Source organism: Microcaecilia unicolor, chromosome 11 (genome assembly GCF_901765095.1).
Source record: "Microcaecilia unicolor chromosome 11, aMicUni1.1, whole genome shotgun sequence".
In the NCBI taxonomy this organism is placed as follows: Eukaryota; Metazoa; Chordata; class Amphibia; order Gymnophiona; family Siphonopidae; genus Microcaecilia; species Microcaecilia unicolor.
In genome coordinates this window covers 191,512,562-191,535,737 of record NC_044041.1, presented here as the reverse complement: position 1 = coordinate 191,535,737, position 23,176 = coordinate 191,512,562, and the positions used below count along the sequence as shown (strand labels likewise).

The 23,176-nt window shown below is 46.1% G+C and overlaps 1 protein-coding gene across 2 annotated transcripts in view; it reads right to left on the bottom strand.

The window, feature by feature from the left end:
- Nucleotides 1–10,348, bottom strand: part of ASAP3 (ArfGAP with SH3 domain, ankyrin repeat and PH domain 3) — a 69,326-nt gene extending 58,978 nt beyond the window's left edge. The window contains exon 1 of one of the 2 annotated variants that reach the window (XM_030217741.1): nt 9,823–10,348. In XM_030217741.1, coding sequence (XP_030073601.1) covers nt 9,823–9,948 — 126 coding nt within the window. In that variant the 5' untranslated portion in view covers nt 9,949–10,348. The remainder of the gene's footprint in view (nt 1–9,822) is intronic. The other variant, XM_030217740.1, reaches the window with a different exon arrangement.
- Nucleotides 10,349–23,176: the final 12,828 nt, after the last annotated feature.

Genomic DNA, 23,176 nt, shown 5'->3' with positions numbered 1-23,176 from the left:
GACAGATACACAATCTTTAGTATTTAAACATATGGGGGGTCAATATTCAGCCGGCAGCACTTAATAGGGCTGCCGAAAGACTGAGCCGGGCCTGAGGCAGGGCCTCTACCTCCCCTCCCTGGAGCACCGCCGCTCCCCCACCCCCCCAGGATTGCCACCACCGCTGCCGCCCTCCCCACCCCCTGGCCAGAACTGCAAATACCTTGGCTGGTGGGAATCCCGAGGCCCCACCAGCAGAAGAGGTATTCCTCCAGCGCTGCTCTGCTGCATTGCCTGCCCAACAGCTACTTGGCAGGCAACGTAAAAGGGGCCCAGCAGCGGAGTTTGCTCTCCCCTGCTCCTGTCAGCATGCAATCACCCTGGTCCTGTCAGGAGCAGAGAGAGAGAGAGAGACCCTGGCACTAGGCCCCCCTTGAAGGCCCAGGCCCAGGGAATTTTGCCCCCCCCCATGCCCCCCCCCCCTTTCAGCAGCCCTGGTGCTCAATCTTTTGCGGGCCACCGCTGGTGCTATGCCTGGAAATTCAATGCTGGCCCATGTCCGAGCTTTGGCACTGAATTTCCAGTTTGGTGCAGCCGGCTAAAGCTTAGCTGGTTAAGTGCGATATTTAGCACTTAACTGGCTATGGGACACCCCATAACGATGAATACTGGAACTTAACCGGCCAAGTGCAGACTCCGCCCCCAGAATGCCCCCAAAATAACCAGCTTTGAGATAGGTGCCCATTGGTTAAGTGCCAGGGCGGACTGACCATTCGGGCAACCAGGAAGTGCCCAAGGGCCCAGAGGTTCCAGGGGGCCCAGAGGCTCTGCCTGGTTGCCCTTGCTCACCGCTGTCACTGCTGCCGCACACTACAGCCATCCAGGCGAAGTGACGGTTCTCCCCGCCACTGTGCCGGCTCGGTAGTTTAAAAAGGTGGCTGCAAACTCTTGCGAGACTACAGTGAGAGGTTGCAGATGCCATTTTAAACTGTGGAGCCGCCGTGGGCAGCATCAGCAGCATGGAAGAAGGTGGGCGGTGGTAGCATGTGGGGGGGCGGTGGCGGTGGCCCAGAGTACTCTCAGTCCGCCCCTGTTAAAGTGTCACTGAAAATGACCAGTCAGCCCCAAAACAAGCAACTTAAGCAGCCGGAAGCTGTTTCTGACCAGTTAAATCACTTTAAATATCGGCTTCCAAGGAAATCGCGTGCAAATGAGCTAACAGCGAGCAGCTCATTTGCATGCCCTTTCCTGACCGATTCGCTAAGGGATCGGTAAGGAAAGGGCTCTTTACGTGGGGTTAGTGCATTTAGCCCTTAGTGAGATCCATCAGGCAAGTGACATAAGAACAGAAGGCAGAGCTGGGAGTCACAGCACATAGGTGAATGGACAGTCCATAAATTATTATTATTATTATTATTACATTTGTATCCCACATTTTCCCACCTATTTGCAGGCTCAATGTGGCTTACATAGTACCAGAGAGGCGTTTGCAGACTCCGGTGTAAACAAATACAGATAGTAGCAACATTCCATGTAGAACCTCAAATAGTAGCAACATTCCATGTAGAACCTCAAATAGTAGCAACATTCCATCTAGAACCTCAAATAGTAGCAACATTCCATCTAGAATCTCAGATTTATTTATTTATTGCATTTGTATCCCACATTTTCCCACCTATTTGCAGGCTCAATGTGGCTTACATAGTACCGTAAAGGCGTTCGCCAATTCCGGTATGAACAAATACAGTAATGTTGTGGTAGAATAAGGTTCGTGTGTTTCTGTTTTTATGGGGTTGAAGAGAGGAAGGTTCTATAGTGTTCAATACGATCTTTGGTTTTGCTGTGTTGCAGAGTTTAGGCATTTAAGTTGGGTCAGTAGGATTTGCCTTTTTGAACAGAACTACACAGAGATTTTTTTTTTTATCTTGAAACCTGAAACTTTGCACTGTCAGTGCTCTGCATTCTAACAGCAGTGCAAACACAGGGCGTCTCAGCGTTTTGCTTGATCTCACTGAAGGAATTCCTTTTCTGTCAATCCCAAAATAAGAGGGCAAAAGGGAGACTGCTGTAGGCTTCAGCCAGGCAGGAAACAAAGAAGTGGATGAAGCTTTGCACCAAATGGAAGGGTCCCATCATTCTAGTGTGATATGAGAATTTCCTTTATACATGTATAAGGGGAGAAACAGTCCTAAGCCACCAACGCTGTAGAAACCTGAATTTCCGGTATTTCTCTAAGTTTAGCTATAAAGATCCAGGGCTCCGTCTCCTCCCCCAGACTCTCTGTTACAGGTAGAACAAGACAGCCTCTCCACAGAGCACATTCAGGGTCTTTGTCAAACATCTAATTCTAATCCCAGCTAGTTCTCTTCAGGTCTGAACTCAGCTTCAGCATCTGGCTAGCCCAACTCCCTGTCCCCTGGGGAGACCTCATAGGTGAAAGTTCCCTGAGGAAGCCACTGCTTGCCCTGGGATTGGTAGCATGGAATGGTGCTACTAATTGGGTTTCTTTCTGCCAGGTACTTGTGACCTGGAAGCAGGATACCGGGTTAGATGGACCATTGGTCTGACCCAGTATGTTCTTATGTGTGTAGGGGGAGGGGGAGGGGGAGAGAAGGCAGTATCCGACTAAACCTGGGTGCCTGGGGGACTCATAGCCAGTCAGGTTTTCAGATTTTCTGCAATGAATATTCATGAGATGGATTTGCATGTACTGCCTCTATTCCATGCAGATTTATCTCATGCGTATTCACTGTGGATATCCTGAAAACCTGAGTGGCTGAGGGTTTGGAAACTACTGTCCTATGTTCTGGCATAAGTTACTGACAGGAGGTGGGTAAGGTTGCTGGGTCTGTTTATGGAGGCATAATTCGTGACCTTTAGTGTTCCTATGTCAACTAGCATATGTAGCCAGCCATAGAACAAGATAGAGCCAATCAAAGCACCATCAAAAGTCAGCTAGTGTTGGTCATCAATAGTCAACAAAAGAGGCCTAAGCCCGGTTCTGTCCCCCAAATCAGGACATGACACTCCAATCCCCTGAAGGTTGCCACCAGCTCCAATTTCTAATAAAAGGAAAGCCATACAACTAGAGTTATTCTCTTTGAATAATAAGTCTCTTCAACATTTGTTGACAGTATGCTGAAAAGAAGCCCTGTTTGAAGACACTCACCCAGAGGATTCAGGACCATTTTGTGCCCAAACTGAGATCGGAATTCAGATTTCTTACCTCTAGTGAGTATTTTGGCAGAAAAGGTTCAGAGGAATTTGATAGCCCTAAATGACCCAAGCAACCCTATAGTGTTAAAAAGTAAAATATTCTCTATCAGTGGGAAGAACAAAAAAAAAGAATGAGCTATTTTAAACAGGTCATTTGCTGCAGTTTTTTTCATGCTTAACATCAGAAAGTCGTCCTTCCATCTGGGGTACAGTGTTTCCCCAAAACACCCTTTCCATTCATACATTCTTGCTTTGCTTTGTTGAGGGAGGTACTGCATATAACCAAACCCATCACCTAATGTAGGAACATCAGGGCTTCTCAGAAAAGGGTCATCAAGAAAATAGGCTTTCAACATACCCAACAGCAAGTATTCATCAGAAGGAAAAAGAGAGGCACTTAGCTAGAATTTCCAATGCGCTGCAAGATGAGACAAGGTGGTATGAGGGATGATATGATAGAAGTCTACAAGATAATGAGCAGAGTAGAGCGGACAGATGTGAAGCGTTTGTTTACACTTTTAAGCAACAACAAAACCAAGGGACACAAGATGAAGCTAGAATATGGTAGATTTAAAACAAATAGGAGAAAGTTTTTCTTTACTCAGCGTGTAGTTGGACTCTGGAACTCGTTGCCAGAGAATGTAGTGACAGCAGCTGGCCTTACGGAATTTAAAGGGGGGTTGGACAGATTCCTGAGGGAAAAGTCCATTGAACATTATTAAGAATTAAGTTTATTTATTTGTGGGGGGGGGGGGGTTTGCTGGGTTGTTGAAGCCTGGATTGGCCACTGTCGGAGGATGCTGGGTTCGATGGACCCTTGGTCTTTGCCTGGTATGGCGGTGCTTATGTACTTATGTAAGTAATACAATGCATGAAAGGAAACAGAATCAGAGGAGGAACAAGATCGATTTTCCTTAAACTTTGAAAGTTAAAGAGAAAATTCCAGCCTCGAACCATTGGTGATGAAAGATGAAGTGGAAGGAGCACTGAAAACTTTATCAAAGAGCAAAGCACCGAGCATTGACGGCATTCCACCTGCAGTATTACAGCAACTAGATGAAGCTGTTGCAAGGCTCTGCCAGGAAATTTGGAAGACAACATCATGGCTGATTGACTGGAAAAACTCTGTGTTCATAAAAATACTGAAGCAAGGAGATCTGAGTGACTGTGGAAATTATTGCACGGTCGCTCTGATCCCATATGCTAGCAAGATTCTTCTCAAGATTCTACAACTGTACCTGGAACAAGAACCGCCTGAAGTTCAAACAGGGCTCAAAAAGGCAAAGAACAAGAGACATCATCAAGGATGGATCCTCGGAAAGATAAAAGAATACCAAAAGCTTTTCCACATATAGACTACTGCAAGGCCCTTGAATGCATAAGTCATGAAAAACTCTGGGCCGTAGCATGGGTAAACCAGATCACCTGATGGAATAACTTTTACATTGATCGAATTGAACAAGAAACATAATGGTTGAAAATTGGCAAAGATGTATGAGAAGGCTGTACACTTTCCCCTTATCTGTTCAATCTATATGCAGAATAAATCATCAGAGAAGCAGGACTATATGAAGAAACCTGCGGTGTGAAAACTGGTGAAAGACTCGTCGCCAACCTACACTATGCTGATGATACTATGTTACTGGCCGAAAGTGAAGACCATCTTAAATATATGATTATCAAGATCAAGGAACATAATCTCAAAAATGGCCTGCACTTTTAACGTAAAAAAGAGAAAAATCCTAACAACTCGTGAAATCTATAATTTCATTCTTGATGAAGAAATAACCAAAACAGTAGACAACTTCAACCTGCTTGGATCAGTAATCAATAATAGAACAATAAGCAGTCAAGAAATCCAATGATATATTGCTGTCGGCAGAATGGCTATGAAGGATCTAGACAAGATCTTCAACTGCAGAGATATATCTCAGCACACAAATATTCAACTTACCAAAGCCATGGTGTTTTCAGTAATTTCAAATGAATGTGAAAGTTGGACAGTGAAGAAGCAACACAGGAAGAAAATGAATATCTTCAAATGATGGAGCTGGAGAAGAATACTGCATATACCATGGGCTGCCCAATGAATAAATCAATTGGTATTGGAGGAGATCAAACCCAACCTTTCCTTTGGAGCTCAAATGATGACTTCTTCTAGAGTTGAGCTCCTATGGCATAGTGGAAAAACGATCCACTGGATAATCCTACAGTTACCAAATCTGCCTAAAATGCTTTACTTCAACTCGGATATAAGTCTGGAATTCTCAGCTATGAAATGAGGTGTCCTGCCACATACACAGCTCCCCACCCCCCCCCCCCCCCACCCCCCACATCACCACTGCCTCCATCTCAGGCACCATGAGCCATCAAATATCCAGAAAGCAGGGGTGAGAAGTGAAAGTGGCTCAAACAGAAACAGAAAACGAAGACAGGGACTGCAAGATCCATTTAATATGTCTATTCCTCGTGCAACACCAATGCCCTTCCAACTCAGAATCCTCTCTGCTTATCCCAGATTCTAAACAAAGCAGTTGAAACCTTACCCTCCCACTCTTGAAACTTGGTGTCACTTTATTTCTCTGTGCCTCAGGTTAACCCACTCTGGGAAGGAACAGTAACACCATCTTCTATTTTGGGAGCTGTGGACCAGATTATGTATTGCAACCGACAACCAGAATCCCACCTCAAAGGGGGCTGTTACCCATGCTGCAGAATAAAACACATCATGATCTAGTTTCAGTGAAAGGCTCCATACGAGAGTTCACATTGTAAGAATTATTCACTAGCTGCATGCTGGTAGATCCTGAATATCCTAACAAAGCCAAGCAAATTAATTTGGGAATGTGATTTCTTAAAAAAAGCAAAACAGCAAAGATGACTAACAAAAACAAAGATAATCCAAAATTTAAAAAAAGATCAAATTTGTATTTAAAAAATACAAATACATAAAAGAATTAAAAAATGAAAAAGACGACACTTGTTTATATAAAAAAAAAATTTACACACTTTATTAATTAAAGGATAGCAGGGAGAAAGGGACTCGACACAGCTGTGTTTCAGCCGTGCAGGCCTGTGTCAGGAGTCTTCTCACCGTCTGTTGATTTTTAATTCTATCCAATTATAAAGAAAATATGTGTGTCTCTTTTTAAAGCTGTAGCGTTAAATGATCCTTGTAACAAAGTGAGGCAAAAAGCATCAGAGCAACGTCTCGTCTCTGTGAAATCCATTTTTTCTATGATCAGTGATTAAAGTATTTTTGCTCATAGTTCATATTACGCAGTAAACTTGAGATCCCTGCCCCAGATTATGTGGCCGCAAAGCCCTCCCAGGAGTCAAAGCTCCAGGGGGGCAGGACAGAAGGAGAATATTAATTTGACACTAGAAGTACAGCACAATATTTAAACTTCAGCAGGAAAAGACTCTGTGTCACTTTTTGGTCTTATCCCTGATTCTCACTTCTTTTCAGTAATGGGTAATATATACGATATACCACCTTTCTGTGGTTCAACCAACATGGTTTTTACATGTATTGTTATATAAAGGTACTACCTCTGTCTCTAGTAGACTCTCAAGCTAAGGGGCACTTTTGCAAAGCTTGGTAAGCGTTAACGCATGCTATCAGAACAACAAAATGGCATGTCGCAGGGTGCACTGAGGCATCCCTTGGTAATTTCAGGATGTACGTGCACGACCCATGCATCAAAATACAACATTTCTTTTTTTCACATTAGGGAACTGTCTGGTGGGGCGGAGAGTGGGCATGTTCTGCGCTAATCGGCTAGGGCAGCTACATTGCTCCACGCTAACCAATTAGTATGTGAGCCCTTACTACATGCAAAATGAGTGGTGGTAAAGGCTGACACACTCATCTGTTTTAATGGCAAAATCGGTGCACGGCCATTAATACAAAAAACAGAAAATTCGGCCATTTTACCCCGGCAATAAGTACATAAGTAGTGCCACACTGGGAAAGACCAAAGGTCCATCTAGCCCAGCATCCTGTCACCGACAGTGGCCAATCCAGGTCAAGGGCACCTGGCACGCTCCCCAAACGTAAAAACATTCCAGACAAGTCCCCTAACATTTGGGGGGGGGGGGGGTCCTTTTACTAAGCTGTGCTAAAAAGTGGCCAGCGGTAGTTTTAGCAGTGGGTTTCCAGCGCGCTACGGCCACTTTTTAACGTGGCTTTAAAATAGCCAAAATTCTATTTCTGCTATTAATGGCCGCACGCTAATTTCCAAATTAGCGTGCAACCATGACCGCCTGCCCTTACCGCCTCCTATTTAGTAGGCAGTAACGGCTCATGTGCTCAGGGGCTTAGCCAGACAACAGATTTTGGGTGGGCCTAGGCAAGAATTGGGTGGGCACCAAGTGTTCTCCCCCCTCCCAAAAAAAATGATCTCACCTGGTGGGAAAACGCTTCTTTCCACCTTGGCAGCAGGCATGCATTTGCACTGAAAACTGAGCATGCGCAGGTGCCGGTGTCATGGAGAGTAGCGTTTTCGTTACCATCAGGGGAAAATCTTCAGCTGGCAGAGCTTGGGATTCCCACCAGTTACCACTAAACATGTGCTACTGTTGGGCGGGCCTGAGCCATAAATGGGTGGGCCCTGGCCCACCCAAGCCCACCTGTGGCTATGCCACTGCATGTGCTACTCATGTGCCCGCATTGCCTGATTATCACCGGGAATGCCTACTCCCTGCTCCCGAGGAGAGGGGGAGTAGGAGGAGTAGGCTCTTGAACAACACCAGTAGGCGACGTAGGTTAGGAACAATCTCTTTATTTAACTATACGCGCGACTCAATACAGCCATGTTTCAGTGCTACAAACGCCTTCTTCAGGAGTCTTGTGATATATAGATATACGAATATTAAGCTCAAAAAGAATGAAAGCAAGGCTTCTGCTACAATTGTAATCCACTGCCGATGCAGGAAAAACATCTCAGCGTATTGTGAAGTGCAATTGAATACGCTGAGCTGTTTTTCCTGCATCGGCAGTGGATTACAATTGTAGCAGAAGCCTTGCTTTCATTCTTTTTGCGCTTAATATTCGTATATCTATATATCACAAGACTCCTGAAGAAGGCGTTTGTAGCGCTGAAACATGGCTGTATTGAGTCGAGCGTATAGTTAAATAAAGAGATTGTTCCTAACCTACGTCGCCTACTGGTGTTGTTCAAGAGCCTACTCCTCCTACTCTCCCTCGCCTCAGACTCTACTTTTCGTAGGAATTTGTGTACCACCACCCTTGTGGTGGTTTGGCTTGCTACTCCCTGCCCCCCCCCCCCCCATGCTAGAAAATAAAAATTATTTTCTAGCTGCAGGAAACAGCACATGGCAAACGCATGCCCTGCAGTTGTGCTGTTTTGCAGTGTGCTACCCACAAAAAAGGGCTCCTTTATTTCGTATGTATTTTTGCTTTATTTTTCCAAATAAAACGATGATATTACGGTCATGCCCCCTTGTCTATTAAAAAAAAACTCATTCTCCTAAGCCCATTCTTTCTTTAGTAGCTTATGATGCCTACAAAATGAGGGGGGGGGGCACTGGATGTGATAGGTAATAGGTCACCATCCACCCCCTATTAACTTTACATTTTTATTTATTCTAAATATGTATTGCCTGCACATGAGTAGGATGGGGGAGGGGTCACGATAGTATATACACAATGGCATTCTTCAGACATTTGAGGAATAGAAGCCAGATCGTAAAATAAAAGGTGATTCATAACAAAGTTGTTTTGTTTTACCCCCTACCCACCCCCCTCCAGACCCTAACAATTTGGGAGGAGAGGGTGGCTCTACTGCCCCCGCTTTTGCACTTGAATCGCTCCACATATAGCGGACAGATGAAATACAGGTTATCATTGATCTGCCAGGGAAGGAAACTTGCAGCAAGGTAAACAGACAAAAAGATCAAGTAAACCAGACTGCAAGCAAATAATGCGGAAAAGCTGAACAGTTGCAAAAGAAGCCTGGGAGTTAAAGAGTCTTCCAAAATTCCTGTTCAATAGCAGAGTTAAAGAAAAACTGCCCTGGAGAGTTTTACAGAGCAAACCACTGAGGGGCAAAGTAGACCCCAGTTAAATGAGAACGATTTCAAAGAAGAAAAGGGAGCGCTACTCTGTACATCCCATGTGGAGTTTGTTAGCACTGGCCTGGCTGCGATAGTCATTTATGGGCTGCCTCCCTGTCCACGTTGTACCTGGCTGGCAGGGAAGATTTTGCCCAAATCCAAATGTAGGATCAATATTCAGTATTACCACCCAGTGCAACTGGTGGGATCGTGGGAGAGGGGGAAAAGAAAGGGTGACCCATTCTACAAGAACAGAATGAAATCAACGCACGAGCCAGGGAAAAAAACAAACAAGAAAGGGTGAAAAGAAAGCGAAAGAGAGCAATGAAAAGGACAGAGAGAGAGTTAGAAATCGGGGGTTTGAGGTTCTTCTCCCCCCCCCCCCCCCCAAATCTGCCCAGTAATCGCGACGCACCGGGTCGTTTCTCTCCTCAGCCAAGAAAGCAGAACCGGTCCAACTCCTCCTGAAGCCCCTGGTGCAAACAAAGAAAAGCCCCTTCTCCTTCGGGTCTCGCTCTCACCCACCCCCTCTCTCCGCGATCTCCTCACCTCTTCCAAGGCAGCCACGGCCCCCCTGCATTTCTGCATCTTGGAGGTGAAGGTGGAGACAGCCGGTGACTGCAGGTCCTCCGAAGTGACGGCCAGGAACTCGGAGAGACTGATCTGCTCGGGCATGGTGCTCGCTCGGTCGCCGGTGGCTCGGTGGGAGGAGGGTGGGGGGGGGGGTCACTTGGCTCGCATTGCGGCTCGCCTTCTCCTGGGTCACGCTCAGTCTGGCTCCCTTCAGCCCTGCTCACTCAGGCGCTTCGTGGGCAGTCACGTGGGGGGATTTAATGGGCTCTAGCCCTGGCCGGGAGCCTCTTAAAGACAAAGCGAGCGCAGCGTCAGCCTGGCTCTGGACCCGATCGCTTGCTGGCACTACTCTGAGCCCACAAAGGTGCCAGGTAAAATCTTAGGGACGCCTATGGAACCCTGGGGAGAGAGATGGCTCGAACCTGGGCTGATATATTCCCCAGGGCGATAATGACAAATCACGAGTGGGATGGGATGGGTGACTTTCCAGGATGTCACTCTGCAGACTGTCCTCGGGAGACTGGCGAGGGAAGGGCAAAGTGGGTCCTTTGCACGATTCTGATGACCGATTGCTTTTGTAACTGTCATTCAGTGATTTTGATGTTCCCACTCCTTTGAACATTTTTGTGTGGGCACTGATGTGGCCAGGGGTGGATTTACCCATGAGCTGAGTGACAAGTTCCTATAGGCAGCCACCCCCGTGGTGCAACCACAGCCCTGCTTGCGTGAGTCACTTTTCTGTGTTATTCTAAATTGGCCATGGCCCTGGTGAACTGTAGAAACATTTATTTGCATATTTAAATTTGATGTCACCTTTCCATTAGAACAGCAAAACAATGCACAATACTAACACAAGAAGACACCCGTACCCTATAGGGTTAACCCTGGTTCCCTGTTGCTCTAAGTGGAGGAGTGGACTTAGTGGTTATTTTTTATTTTATTTTTCTTACATTTGTACCCTGCGCTTTCCCACTCATAGCAGGTTCAATGTGGCTTACATATTATATACAGGTACTTATTTGTACCTGGGGCAATGGAGGGTTAAGTGACTTGCCCCCGAGTCACAAGGAGCTGCCTGAGCCTGCAGAGGGAATCGAACCCAGTTCCCAAGTCCACCACTCTAACCACTAGGCCACTTAGAGCACCAGTCTTGCAATCCAGAGGTGGCCGGTTCAAATCCCACTGCTGCTCCTTGTGATCTTGGGCAAGTCACTTAACCCTCCACTGCCTCAGGTACAAACTTAGATTGTGAGCCCTCCTGGGACAGAGAAATATCCAGAGTACCTGAATGTAACTCACCTTGAGCTGCTACTGAAAAAGGTGGGAGCAAAATCTAAATAAATATGTATTGCTGGTGACTGCCTTATACCCCACCCCCAAAGTGGCACATCAGGGGCAAGCACAGGTGCAGTCTGTCTGGTCTCTTTAGAGGGCAAAGGGTAAGGAGTGGGTAGAGAGGGACCAATTCAGTATTAGTACCCACAGTGCTTGGGAACACCACCCCCCATGCCCAATCCAAACTATACCTGTTGGGAGGTAGCAGTGGTCAACTATCCATGTCTATAAGACTGGCCCTGAGGGAAAGGAGGCCCCTCAGAGATTATGGAGATGGGAGGGAGGGTCTTCTCTCCATATCAAAAGTATTTCCTAGCCTGACAGAAGAATAATTTGCAGGAGTGGAGCAGGACCCAAAACCTTGGCCATCGTTGACCCTGGAAAGACAAGATAAGTTCTTGTTTATTAAAAAAAAATGTAAAATCAACCAGACTTTTTGCAAGATTATAGGAATATATGGAGGTTTTTATGCCAATGATGAGAGAGAGTGCTCCATAAAGTTGAAGTCCTTGAGCTGTTAATAATGGAGTCACTTAAGGTTATTTGAGACTTTTCCTCCATTTTTTCTTAGATAGTAATTTAGCGCCAATAGGAGATTAAAGGATTTTGGTATTGATAGGCTGACAGAACCAGGGGCAGTCACATTGATTCAGCCCTCCTCCCACATTCCTGAGTCTCAACTATCACCTCCTCCATCCCCCTCCCCCCCACACAACTAAGCCCAAAGCTGCTCCTCTACCTCCCAGAGGCCCTACCTCCAAAATGGGAAGATCAGAGAGAATAAACAGCCTCAGCAGAAGCAGGTTAGAAATGCTGGATCTCCTCCCATCTTCTTAGCTTTCATGGGTGTGGCAGACTGCTCTGCTTTGTCACAGGGAAGAGAGTAGCAGCAACAGTAATCTGTAAGTAAGGGGACATTTTTATTTTGTTACATTTGTACCCCACGCTTTCCCACTCATGGCAGGCTCAATGCGGCTTACATGGGGCAATGGAGGGTTAAGTGACTTGCCCAGAGTCACAAGGAGCTGCCTGTGCCTGAAGTGGGAATCAAACTCAGTTCCCCAGGATCAAAGTCCACTGCACTAACCACTAGGCCACTCCTCCACTGTTGCTACTATTTGAGATTCTACATGGAATGTTGCTATTCCACTAGCAACATTCCATGTAGAAGTTAGCCCTTGCAGATCACCAATGTGTCCGCGCAGGCTTCTACATAGAATGTTGCTAGTGGAATAGCAACATTCCATTTAGAATCTCCAATAGTAGCAACATTCCATGTAGAATCTCCAATAGTATCTATTTTATTTTTGTTGCATTTGTACCCTGCGCTTTCCCACTCATGGCAGGCTCAATGCGGCTTACAAGGGGCAATGGAGGGTTAAGTGACTTGCCCAGAGTCACAAGGAGCTGCCTGTGCCTGAAGTGGGAATTGAACTCAGTTCCTCAGGACCAAAGTCCACCACCCTAACCAGTAGGCCACTCCTCCACACATTATTTATTTGGATGTATTTATCACCTTTTTGAAAAAATTCACTCAAGGCGTTGTACAGTAAGAATAAATCAAACATGAGCAATAGACAATTACAGCAGTAAAAATATTCAAATAACAATACAAGGTAATGCATGGTGTACTACTTACAATGTCAACACAATATTTAATAGAACATTTAATTGACAGCAAAGATGGAACATACAGATAGTTAAGAGAGTAATAGTAACCACCCTAGCTGCAAAGGACTAAAATATAAATCAACCTACGCATCCATCTTCTCCTACATAAGCACGCAACTATGGAACGCACTAAAAAAACCAACTTGGTCAAAAAGGCACACCCTAATGATCCAACTTAAACGCCTGAACCCTGCAACAAAACGAAACTCAAACCAGATCTGGACAAAACTTAACTCTTTCTCCTGACAACCTAATGTACGCTGTCACTCATGAACTCTAACGCAATACCACCCTGTATTTCTCATACCGGAACTGGCGATCGCCATCATGGTACTATGTAAGCCACACTGAGCCTGCAAATAGGCGGGAAAATGTGGGATACAAATGCAACAAATAAATAAATAGCAGTGACTAATTTAATCAAAGTTGCACATTAGGTCTATTAGATTGTAAGCTCTTTGAGCAGGGACTATCTTTCTTCTATGTTTGTGCAGCGCTGCGTACGCCTTGTAGCGCTATAGAAATGCTAAATAGTAGTAGTAGGTCAAAGTGACACATCATGTGACACGGGGGAGGGGGAGCCAAATGCACAGGGCCTGGGGCAGCGGCCCTGATTCACCTAACCCCCCCCCCGGCCAGATATATATCTGCCACTGCATGTTCTGGTACTACCTAAATATTGACTTAAGCCCCTGTCTCTAAACCAGTGACTTGAACATAAAATAATATTACCGACTTGTGTCAGATTAGTTTGAATTCTGTTCTTGTACAGGCAGGGACTGATTCGCTAAGGCTGATGTAGTAACCTTGCCTCGAGCCATGCTCAGTGCACAATTTCCTAATGCAAGCAGAAAGAAAACATTTTGCTGCGTAGTGCAGTAGCCAAATAATATGCAAATAAGTTGCACAGAAAAAGGGGTGGTGAGCAAGCCAAAAGCACACACACACACACACACACACACACTGATGGGCTCTGGCAGCAGCTATACTCTTGTGCAGAAAAGAATTGCAGTGGCCTAGTGGTTAGAGCACTGGTCTTGCAATCCAGAAGTGACTGGTTCAAATCCCACTGCTGCTTCTTGTGACCTTGGGCAAGTCACTTAACCCTCCATTGCCTCAGGTACAAACTTAGATTGTGAGCCCTCCTGGGACAGACAAATATCCAGGGTACCTGAATGTAACTCACCTTGAGATGCTACATGGAATGTTGCTACTATAGGAGATTCTACATGGAATGTTAATGTTGCTATTCCACTAGCAACATTCCATGTAGAAGCCTGCCTCACAGAAACAGAAGCCTGCGCGGCTGCGTTGCTGATCTGCAAGGGCAGGCTTCTATATGGAATGTTACTAGTGGAGGAGTAGCCTAGTGGTTAGTGCAGTGGAACATGGAATGTTGCTACTATTTGAGATTCTACACAGACTGTTGCTAGTGGAGGAGTGGCCTAGTGGTTAGAGCACCGGTCTTGCAATCCAGAGGTGGCTGGTTCAAATCCCACTGTTGTGCCTTTTTATCTTGGGCAAGTCACTTAACCCTCCGTTGCCTCAGGTACAAGCTTAGATTGTGAGTCCTCCTGGGACAGAGAAATATCCAGAGTACCTGAATGTAACTCACCTTGAGCTACTACTGAAAAAGATGTGAGCAAAATTTTTAATAAATAAATTGTGTCTATACGTAAGCATCCATATTATCCTGTGCAGAAAAGACAAGCCCGAGAGCCTGTCTCGAAGGGCCTGATTAAGTGAGGGCTGGGCTGTTCAAGGAGGCACGGGCACGAGAGAATTCTGGGAACAGGACAGGTCCAGTAGTTCTGGCGGGCTTTTGCTCAGCTGTGATTGAATAGGGTAATGGCAGGCGGTTTGCCTCCGAGCCCAACGGGAAGGGGGATTGGCCGGGAGAGTGGGTGGAGGCAGGACAAGGATGTTCCTTATTAGGTTGCCCCCTCAGAGGATCGGGGCGTTCCTGCTCCTCGGAGGTGGCTTTCCCACCCTCCTGCCCAGTGTTTGTCCATGTGGTGTAGTCTTGTCTTTTCAGATGGCGAGTGTTGGGGTGTTGCAGCGGAGGAAAAACCCGAGCTACAGGATCGATGGCTCGTGGGGGATGAGCCAGGTCATTCAAAGACGGGTCGGGTGAACCTGATTAAAGATGTGCAGTTCCTCACAGGCTGGGGCTCTTGCTGCCATGGCAGAGCTGGAACACAGGTCGGGTGACCCTGATTAAAGGTGTGGAGGTCCACATAGGTTGGGGCTCTTGCTGTCATGGCGGAGCTGGAAGAGGAAAATTGGCGGCGGCGACGACCACCGGAAGCGGATGTGCTGCTTTGCTGACATGGTGAGTGGTGGATGGGGGGTTTGTATATTGTTACCATTTGCCAGCTGTAGCTCAGGGGGGAGGGGTATATACTCCCTGTTGGGATTTTATTTATTTATTTGTTACATTTGTATCCCACATTTTCCCACCTATTTGTAGGCTCAATGTGACTTACATAGTACCGGAGAAGCGTTTGCAGACTCCGGTGTAAACAAATACAAAGTGATGTTGTGGTAAGATAAAGTTCAAGTGGCCACAGTCACACTAGGGAATCGTACAACGGAAGAGTTGTGTTATGTCCATTACGTACTTTAGTTTTGTTGTGTTGCAGAGATCAGGCATTTATGGTGGATTGGTAGGGTATGCCTTTTTAACCAGGTTGGTTTTTAGTGATTTCCGGAAGTTTAGGTGGTCGTACTTGGTTTTCAAGGCTTTTGGTAAAGCGTTCCACAGTTGTGTGCATATGTAAGAGAAATCGGAAGCGTAAGTTGATTTGTATTCGAGTCCTTTGCAGCTTGGGTAGTGCAGATTTACGTACGCTCGTGCAGAAACCGAAAGGAGCAGTGTATGACAGGAGGCGAAAGGTTGATGTGCACAGCGGTGGAACAGCTACATGGAGCCATAGGGGCCTGGGCCTCCCCAAATTTGATCTGGGCCCCTGGTTTGGCCAGCAGGGGTCCCCAACTCCCGCCAGCTGAAGCCCTCATCCAGCGCTGGTCTCCGGCGCCACCACACTGTCTGCCCTGCTCTCCCCCTCCCCCCCCCCCACACACACATCCGGCACGCTCCCTTCAATGATTTCACTAAAAGGATATGTTTGAAAGTTGTTGATCAATGAAGCTGCAGCCTCCTGTTATCCCAAGTTGATGCGTATGTGAGTTTTATTGATTGAGGTATTGTAAGGGGAAGGACTCAGGGGCGTAGCCAGACAACAGATTTTGAGTGGGCCTAGGGAAGAAGTGGGTGGGCACCAATTGTTCCCCCCCCCCCCAACCACCACCCAAAAATATCTCAGCTGGTGGAAAAACGCTTCTTTCTACCTTGGCATTCTGCAGCAGGCATGCGCTGAAAACTGAACGTTCACAGTCTTCAGCTGGCCGAGCTTGGGATCCCCACCAGCTACCGCTAAACGTGTGCTACTGTTGGGTGGGCCTGAGCCCTAAATGGGTGGGCCCCGGCCCACCCAGGCCCACCTGTGGCTACGCCACTGGGGAAGGTAGGTGGGGGAGATGGGAAAGAGGCGGGGGAGGGGTGGTATGTGTCCTGCTGAACAGGTCCCAGATCCGAGTGTTAGTAGAATTGTATTCTGTTATGAAGTCAGCAGTCCAGAACTTGACTGTTATTGCAACACATTTCCCCCAAACTCCTGCCATCGTTTTTACCCAGCAAAAAGTTACAAGTACTCCATAGTAAACAGATGAAAAAGGCTGAGCACAAAAGAACAAGTTAACCTTTTACTACAGTCCAGCTTTAAAGACACCCTGCATCAGTGTTTAATAGCCAACAGTGGCGATCCTAGCCGGCATGACACCCGGGGCGGATCGCCGATGTGCCCCCCCCCCCCCCGGTGAAATGACACTCCCCCCGGGTGCATGCCACTGGGGGGGGTGTGCTGCGGCGCGCGCCTGTCAGCTGAGTTTGCTGACTTCGCTAACTTCGCTGCAGCTCCCTCTGCCCTGGCCGGAACAGGAAGTAACCTGTTCCGGGGCAGAGGGAGCTGCAGCGAAGTTAGCGAAGTCAGCGAATTCAGCTGACAGGCGCGCGCCGCAGCACCGCCCCAGCGGCGTGCACCCGGGGCGGACCACCCCCCCCCCCCCCTTGGTACGCCACTGATAGCTAATGAATTCATTACCATGAGATTTAATGAGCTGTGTTCTGGTGGCAGGGCATGATTTTCGTTTTAATTGATAAAGGAGATGGAATTCCTCCCGTAGGAGGAAAGGCTAACGAGGTTAGGTCTCTCCAGCTTGGAAAAGAGACAGCTGAGGAGGATATGATTGAGGTCTATAAAACCCTGACAAGAACTGTCAAACCAACAAAAAACAAAGGTCCAGGTCTCCCGCAAAAACACACATAAAACAACAAAAAAAGCGGGAGAAAAACCAAAATAGACCAGATAGAAACCACAAAGAGTAACTTTTTGGGTGGTCTTACTCTTTGTGGTTTCTATCTGGTCTATTTTGGTTTTTCTCCCGCTTTCTTTGTTGTTCTATAAAATCCTGAGCCTGTCACATCATGCAGGTAGCTTATGAACTGAGACAGAGAGAGAGAGATCTCTCTTATACAAACACTCTACCCAGTGCCACTTAGGGTCCCTTTCTGTGGGTACAACCAAGGTGGTTTACATATACTATATATGCAGGTACTTTTTCTGTCCCTAGTGGGTTCACAATCTAAACTTTGTACCTGGGGCAATAGAGGATCAAGGGGGGTCTTTCACTTAGGCGTACTGGCGTTTTTAGTGCGTGGTAAAAATAGGCGTGCGTTAAATGCTAAAGATGCCAATGTATTCCTATGATCGTTCTCCGTATGCTCAACTTCTCAATTTACTTAACCTCTATATCACCCAGGTCCAGATGATCGGAAAGTCATAATAGGATCTGTCAGATCAACACGTCCACCTCCTAATTGGCTAAATATTTCTTCATGAGCCAAGCATACTTATACAGGTGGTACCGTAATTCTCAACAATCCTATAGTATCTTAGACTTACATTTTTGATATTTTATATCTCTATATATAAAAGGCACCACCAACGTTCTAAATGAAGCCTCCAGCCGGAAGTGTGAAGGGGGAGAGATATCCGGTTTCCCCATGAGTGTCTGCCCCGTCCTCGCTCTCTCTGTAACACAAACAGTGAAGGAAAACACAGCAAAGCACGAAATCAAATTGCTCTCTCTGTAACAGTGAAGGACTCAGAGGGGGGAGGGGAGAGGGCAAAAGCCCTCACTATCTCTGTAACACAAACACAGCACAGCAGGAAACTTAACACTGAAGGACTCGACTCTGAGGGGGGAGGGGACAGAAAGCAGAGGGAACACACAGCACAGGGGAAGGGAGAGAGGGCAGAGGGCAGGGACACACACACTCCCACATGCACACAGAAGAAAACCTTGCTAGCCCCCGTTTCATTTGCATCAAAAACGGGGCTTTTTTACTAGTATATATATATTTTTCTCAATTATTTTCATACTTTCACAATCATTCTTATTCTTAATTTTCCTTCTGTTATATATAAGTATGCTTGGCTCATGAAGAAATATGTAGCCAATTAGGAGGTGGACGCGTTGATCTGACAGATCCTATTATGACTTTCTGATCATCTGGACCTGAATGATATAGAGGTTAAGTAAATTGAGAAGTTGAGTATACGGAGAATAATCGATTGAAAGCTCCCTTCATTATTTAAAGTTACATGAGTGTCTTATTGTTTGTAATATATTCCTATGGGCATCTTTAGCGTTTAATGCACACCTATTTTTAGTGCACGCTAAAAATGCCAGCGTGCCTAAGTAAAAGACCCCCTAAGTGACTTGCCCAGGGTTACAAGCAGCTGCAGTGGGATTTGAACCCAGTTCCCCAGGTTCTTAACCCACTGCATTAACCATTAAGCTGCACTCAGTACACTAGTACACCTTTAACCCTCAGCATGCTCAAACAGGCTACCACAGAAACATGTTAAAGCATTTCACAGTATTTTGCCTGTTGGCATGCGCTAACCTGCACATTATTGATTTTTAAAAAATATTTTTTGGGAGGGGACGTTTCATGGGTGAAGAGCGAGTGTGCAAGTGTTAACCAGCTAGCACACTATACTTAATGAGTGCTATCTGGCTAATGCAGAGTTAATGTGGGAAGCACCTCTTCAATAGGAGACTTTCAGGCTTTTTTTTCGAAAGAGAAGGGCACCCATCTTTCGACACAAATCACAAGATGGGCGTCCTTCTCCCAGGGTCGCCCAAATCGGCATAATCGAAAGCCGATATTGGGCATCCTCAACTGCTTTCCGTCGTGGGGACGACCAAAGTTCACGGGGGCGTGTCGGAAGCATAGCAAATGCGGGACTGGGGCATGCTTAACACATGGGCGTCCTCAGTCGATAATGGAAAAAAGAAGGGCGTCCCTGACGAATACTTAGCCGACTTTACTTGGTCCTTTTTTTTTTTTTAATGACCGAGCCACAAAAATGTGCCCTAAATGACCAGATGACCACTGGAGGGAATCGGGGATGACCTCACCCTACTCCTCCAGAGGTCACTAACCCCCTCCCACCCTGAACAAAAACAAATTTAATATTTTTTTCCAGCCTCAAATATCATACCCAGCTCCATGACAGCAGTATGCAGGTCCCTGGAGCAGTTTTAGTGGGTACTGCAGTGCACTTCAGGCAGACGGACCCAGCCCCATCCCCCCCTACCTGTTAAACTTGTGGTGGTAAATGTGAGCCCTCCGAAACCCGCCACAAACCCACTGTACCCACATGTAGGTGCCCCTTCATCCCTAAGGGCTATGGTAGTGGTGTACAGTTGTGGGGAGTGGGTTTTGGGCAGGTTTGGGGGGCTCAGTACCCAAGGTAAGGGAGCTGTGCACCTGGGAGCTTTTTCTGAAGTCCACTGCAGTGCCCCCTAGGGTGCCCGGTTGGTGTCCTGGCATGTCAGGGGGACCAGTGCACTACAAATGCTGGCTCCTCCCACGACCAAATGACTTGGATTTCGTCGTTTCTGAGATGGACGTCCTTGGTTTCCATTATCGCAAAAAACCAGGGACAATCATCTCTAAGGTCGACCTAAATGTTGAGATTTGGGCGTCCCCAACCGTATTATTGAAACGAAAGATAGACACCCATCTTGTTTTGATAATACGGGTTTCCCCGCCCCTTTGCAAGGACATCCTGTGAGGACACCCTCAGGAAAACTTGGGTGCCCCGTTCGATTATGCCCCTCCACAAGTGCTCCTGCGTTCACTCTATGTAGGTACAGTGCACTAACTGCAACAGTCACACATGACCTGCAATAAAAAAAAAAATTTAATCTCCCAAAAGTGCTGCATTAAATCTAGGCTTAGTGACGGTAAACTCCCACATTACCACATCTTTTTATGGCCAAAGAATGGACTAGAACTTTGATTTAAGGGACATAGATTCAGTACTAGCTCAGAGAAAAGAGCGACCCTGCTGTACCTCTAGCAGAACTCCCTGCAGATCCCCCTGGGAGGTTTCCCACACAGAGGTAGGGGGTGTCGGCATTGGGTTTGCTTCTGATAGCTCACAGGACCACAACCCAAGAGATTGCTGGTGGAAGATGTGGTTACGGCTTATACCATAGCTGGGTTTAAAAAGGCTTGGATCAGGTTCCTTGTGGTAAAACCTATAAAGTGGAGGAACGATCAATCCCTACATACACCAGCAAGAGAGAAACCATGGAATAGGGTACATTAGCTCTTCCAATGAACTGGGGGAGACGATAGTTCAAAAATGTGATCTTTATTGGAACAACTCAAAAGGCTCACCACAGCTGCCGTGTTTCGGCATCAAAATGCCTCCTTCAGGAGTCTCGTGATGTTCATTCTTCTGAGATAGGCAAAATTTCCTGAGATCACATACAACTTTGAATGAATAAAGTAGAATCAAAGTCCGTAAGAATGCATACAAATTTCTATCAGCTTTATGCATTCTCATGGACTTTGGATCTACTTTATTCATTCAAAGTTGTATGTGATCTCAGGAAATTTTGCCTATCTCTGAACAACGAACATCACGAGACTCCTGAAGGAGACGTTTTGATGCCGAAACACGACAGCTGTGTTGAGCCTTTTGAGTTGTTCCAATAAAGATCACATTTTTTAACTATCGTCTCTCTCGGTTCATTGGAAGAGCCAATCTACTCTACTCCTTGGTTTCTCTCTTGGAAAAACCTATAACCAATTAGTAGCCAGATAGACTTGGGGAAATTATCCCTGGAAGTGAGCAATAAAGAATGAATCTACTATTTGGAAACTGTTAGGCGTTTCTTAGTGACCCAATCAGCAGAGATGCCAGGTTACCCAGTTCCAGGAGGGAGATGGTTTTCCAGTCCCAATTTTTAACTTGCATCCCAAAGCATTGTGGAATTTGTAGTCCTTAGATCTACCTAGTGCACTCAGTGCTTCAGAATAGGGCAGACAAAAGTCTAGGATTAGCCTAAAATCCCCCTCTAGGAACCGAGTAACTTGGAAGCTTTATGTGAGAGACAGGATGCTGAGCTTGATGGACCCTAGAACAGATTCCGCATGACACATCTTAAATTCTTGAATCAGCCGAGTCGGCACCTCTTATAGCAGTAGAGGGACCGATTCGGCAACAGGCAGGATAATTTCTAGGAGAAGAGGAACCCTTACTACAAATCTGTAAGAATGCTCTCACAATCTCCATCACATTAAGACGTTAGCGGAACTTAGGCAAGAGTGATAAGAGGAGAACAGGAAGATGATGGATAGAGCTTACAGTTGAAATTTAAGAGGAATTCAATACTAACTAGCTAACTACTAACATTTCTAAAGCGCTACTAGGGTTACGCAGCGCTGTACATTTTAAACATAGAAGGACGGTCCCTGCTCAAAGAGCTTACAATCTAAAAGACAAGAGAACAATCTAAAGATAAGTGTACAATCTAGAGGACGAGTGAACAGTTAATCTGATAGGGTGGATAGATTGGGGCATTCTATATTTCTCAAGCGGTTAGGCGCCGAAGGCAGCATTGAAGAGGTGAGTTTTAAGCAGAGATTTGAAGATGGGTAGGGAGGAATTCAATAGAACCTTTGCCCTTTCCTCCCCCTAACATGGGACCATATGTAATCAATCTATGCACCACTGAGCCATCCCAGAAAATTTCCCGGTTCGTTCTGGCTCGAGATGCAATGTCTGAGTCATGTTTCCCAGCAGAGTGTTTCCTTAATGCATTGATAGTGGTGGGATGGTGTAACAGGTCCTAGAATATCCCCTCCCCAGGTCTCTGGCCCGAGGAGGCTCTTTTAGGGGCTGCAAATGTCTTCCTGCATTCAGAACATCCATCTCTAAGCTTGTTGGAAGTTTTATTGATCACAGGCAGGGAAATTCCGTACCTTCTAGTGATGAGAGACGAGGAACATACAGCATTCAGACTGGTTTAGAGAAAGCCAGCTGAGCTGCACAATGGGAAACTGTTACAGAACGGCTGGTCTCAGAAATGACTGCAAATAATCTACAGATGCAAGGCAAAGTTTCTCAGAGCTGAGAGGGTACAGCTGCCACCCTGACTTCACATGATCCTGCCATGGCCCAGCTATTCTGTTGCCCTATAGGATGCACTGGGAATGAGAGTTTGAAAACCAGAACTGGCATTGACTTAAGCTGAGGGCCCTGAGTAGGAATATGGTTCATTTTGGAAATGTCTCTGGATTTTTTCAGATGTTTTTTCAGTTTGTTTCAGAAATTATTGCATGTAAATTTATTTTAACATGTATAATCAGCTTTATGGGCATTAGATCAAGAGGTTTATGAAGGAGCAGCCTAATGATTAGTGCAGTGGGCTTTGACCTTGGCAACCTGGGTTTCCCACTACAGCTCCTTGTGACCTTGGGCAAGTCAATTAACCCTCCGTTGCGCCAGGTAGAAAAACTTGGATTGTGAGCCCTCTAGAGGCAGAGAAAGTACCTGCATATAATGTGTACAACACTGCAGACAAGAAATGATTATTAATAGTAGTATTTAATGCACTTTCCCTGTACATATAACATTTTTCCAAATCAAAACCACAAACGGAGGGGTCCTTTTATAAAGACGCACTGAAAATGGCTTGCAGTAGTTTATGTTGGAATGTAATTGTATTTTACATGCATTGCCTGTCACCTATTATTTCTCTGTGATTACTCTGTGACCTCTGATGTGAATTACTTAGAGAGGTCACACAGCTATGCAACTTCCTGTGGGGGTTAGATGCAGCAGACACAGCACATGGAGCACATGGAGCTCATGATCTCTCCTAACCTGAGAGGATC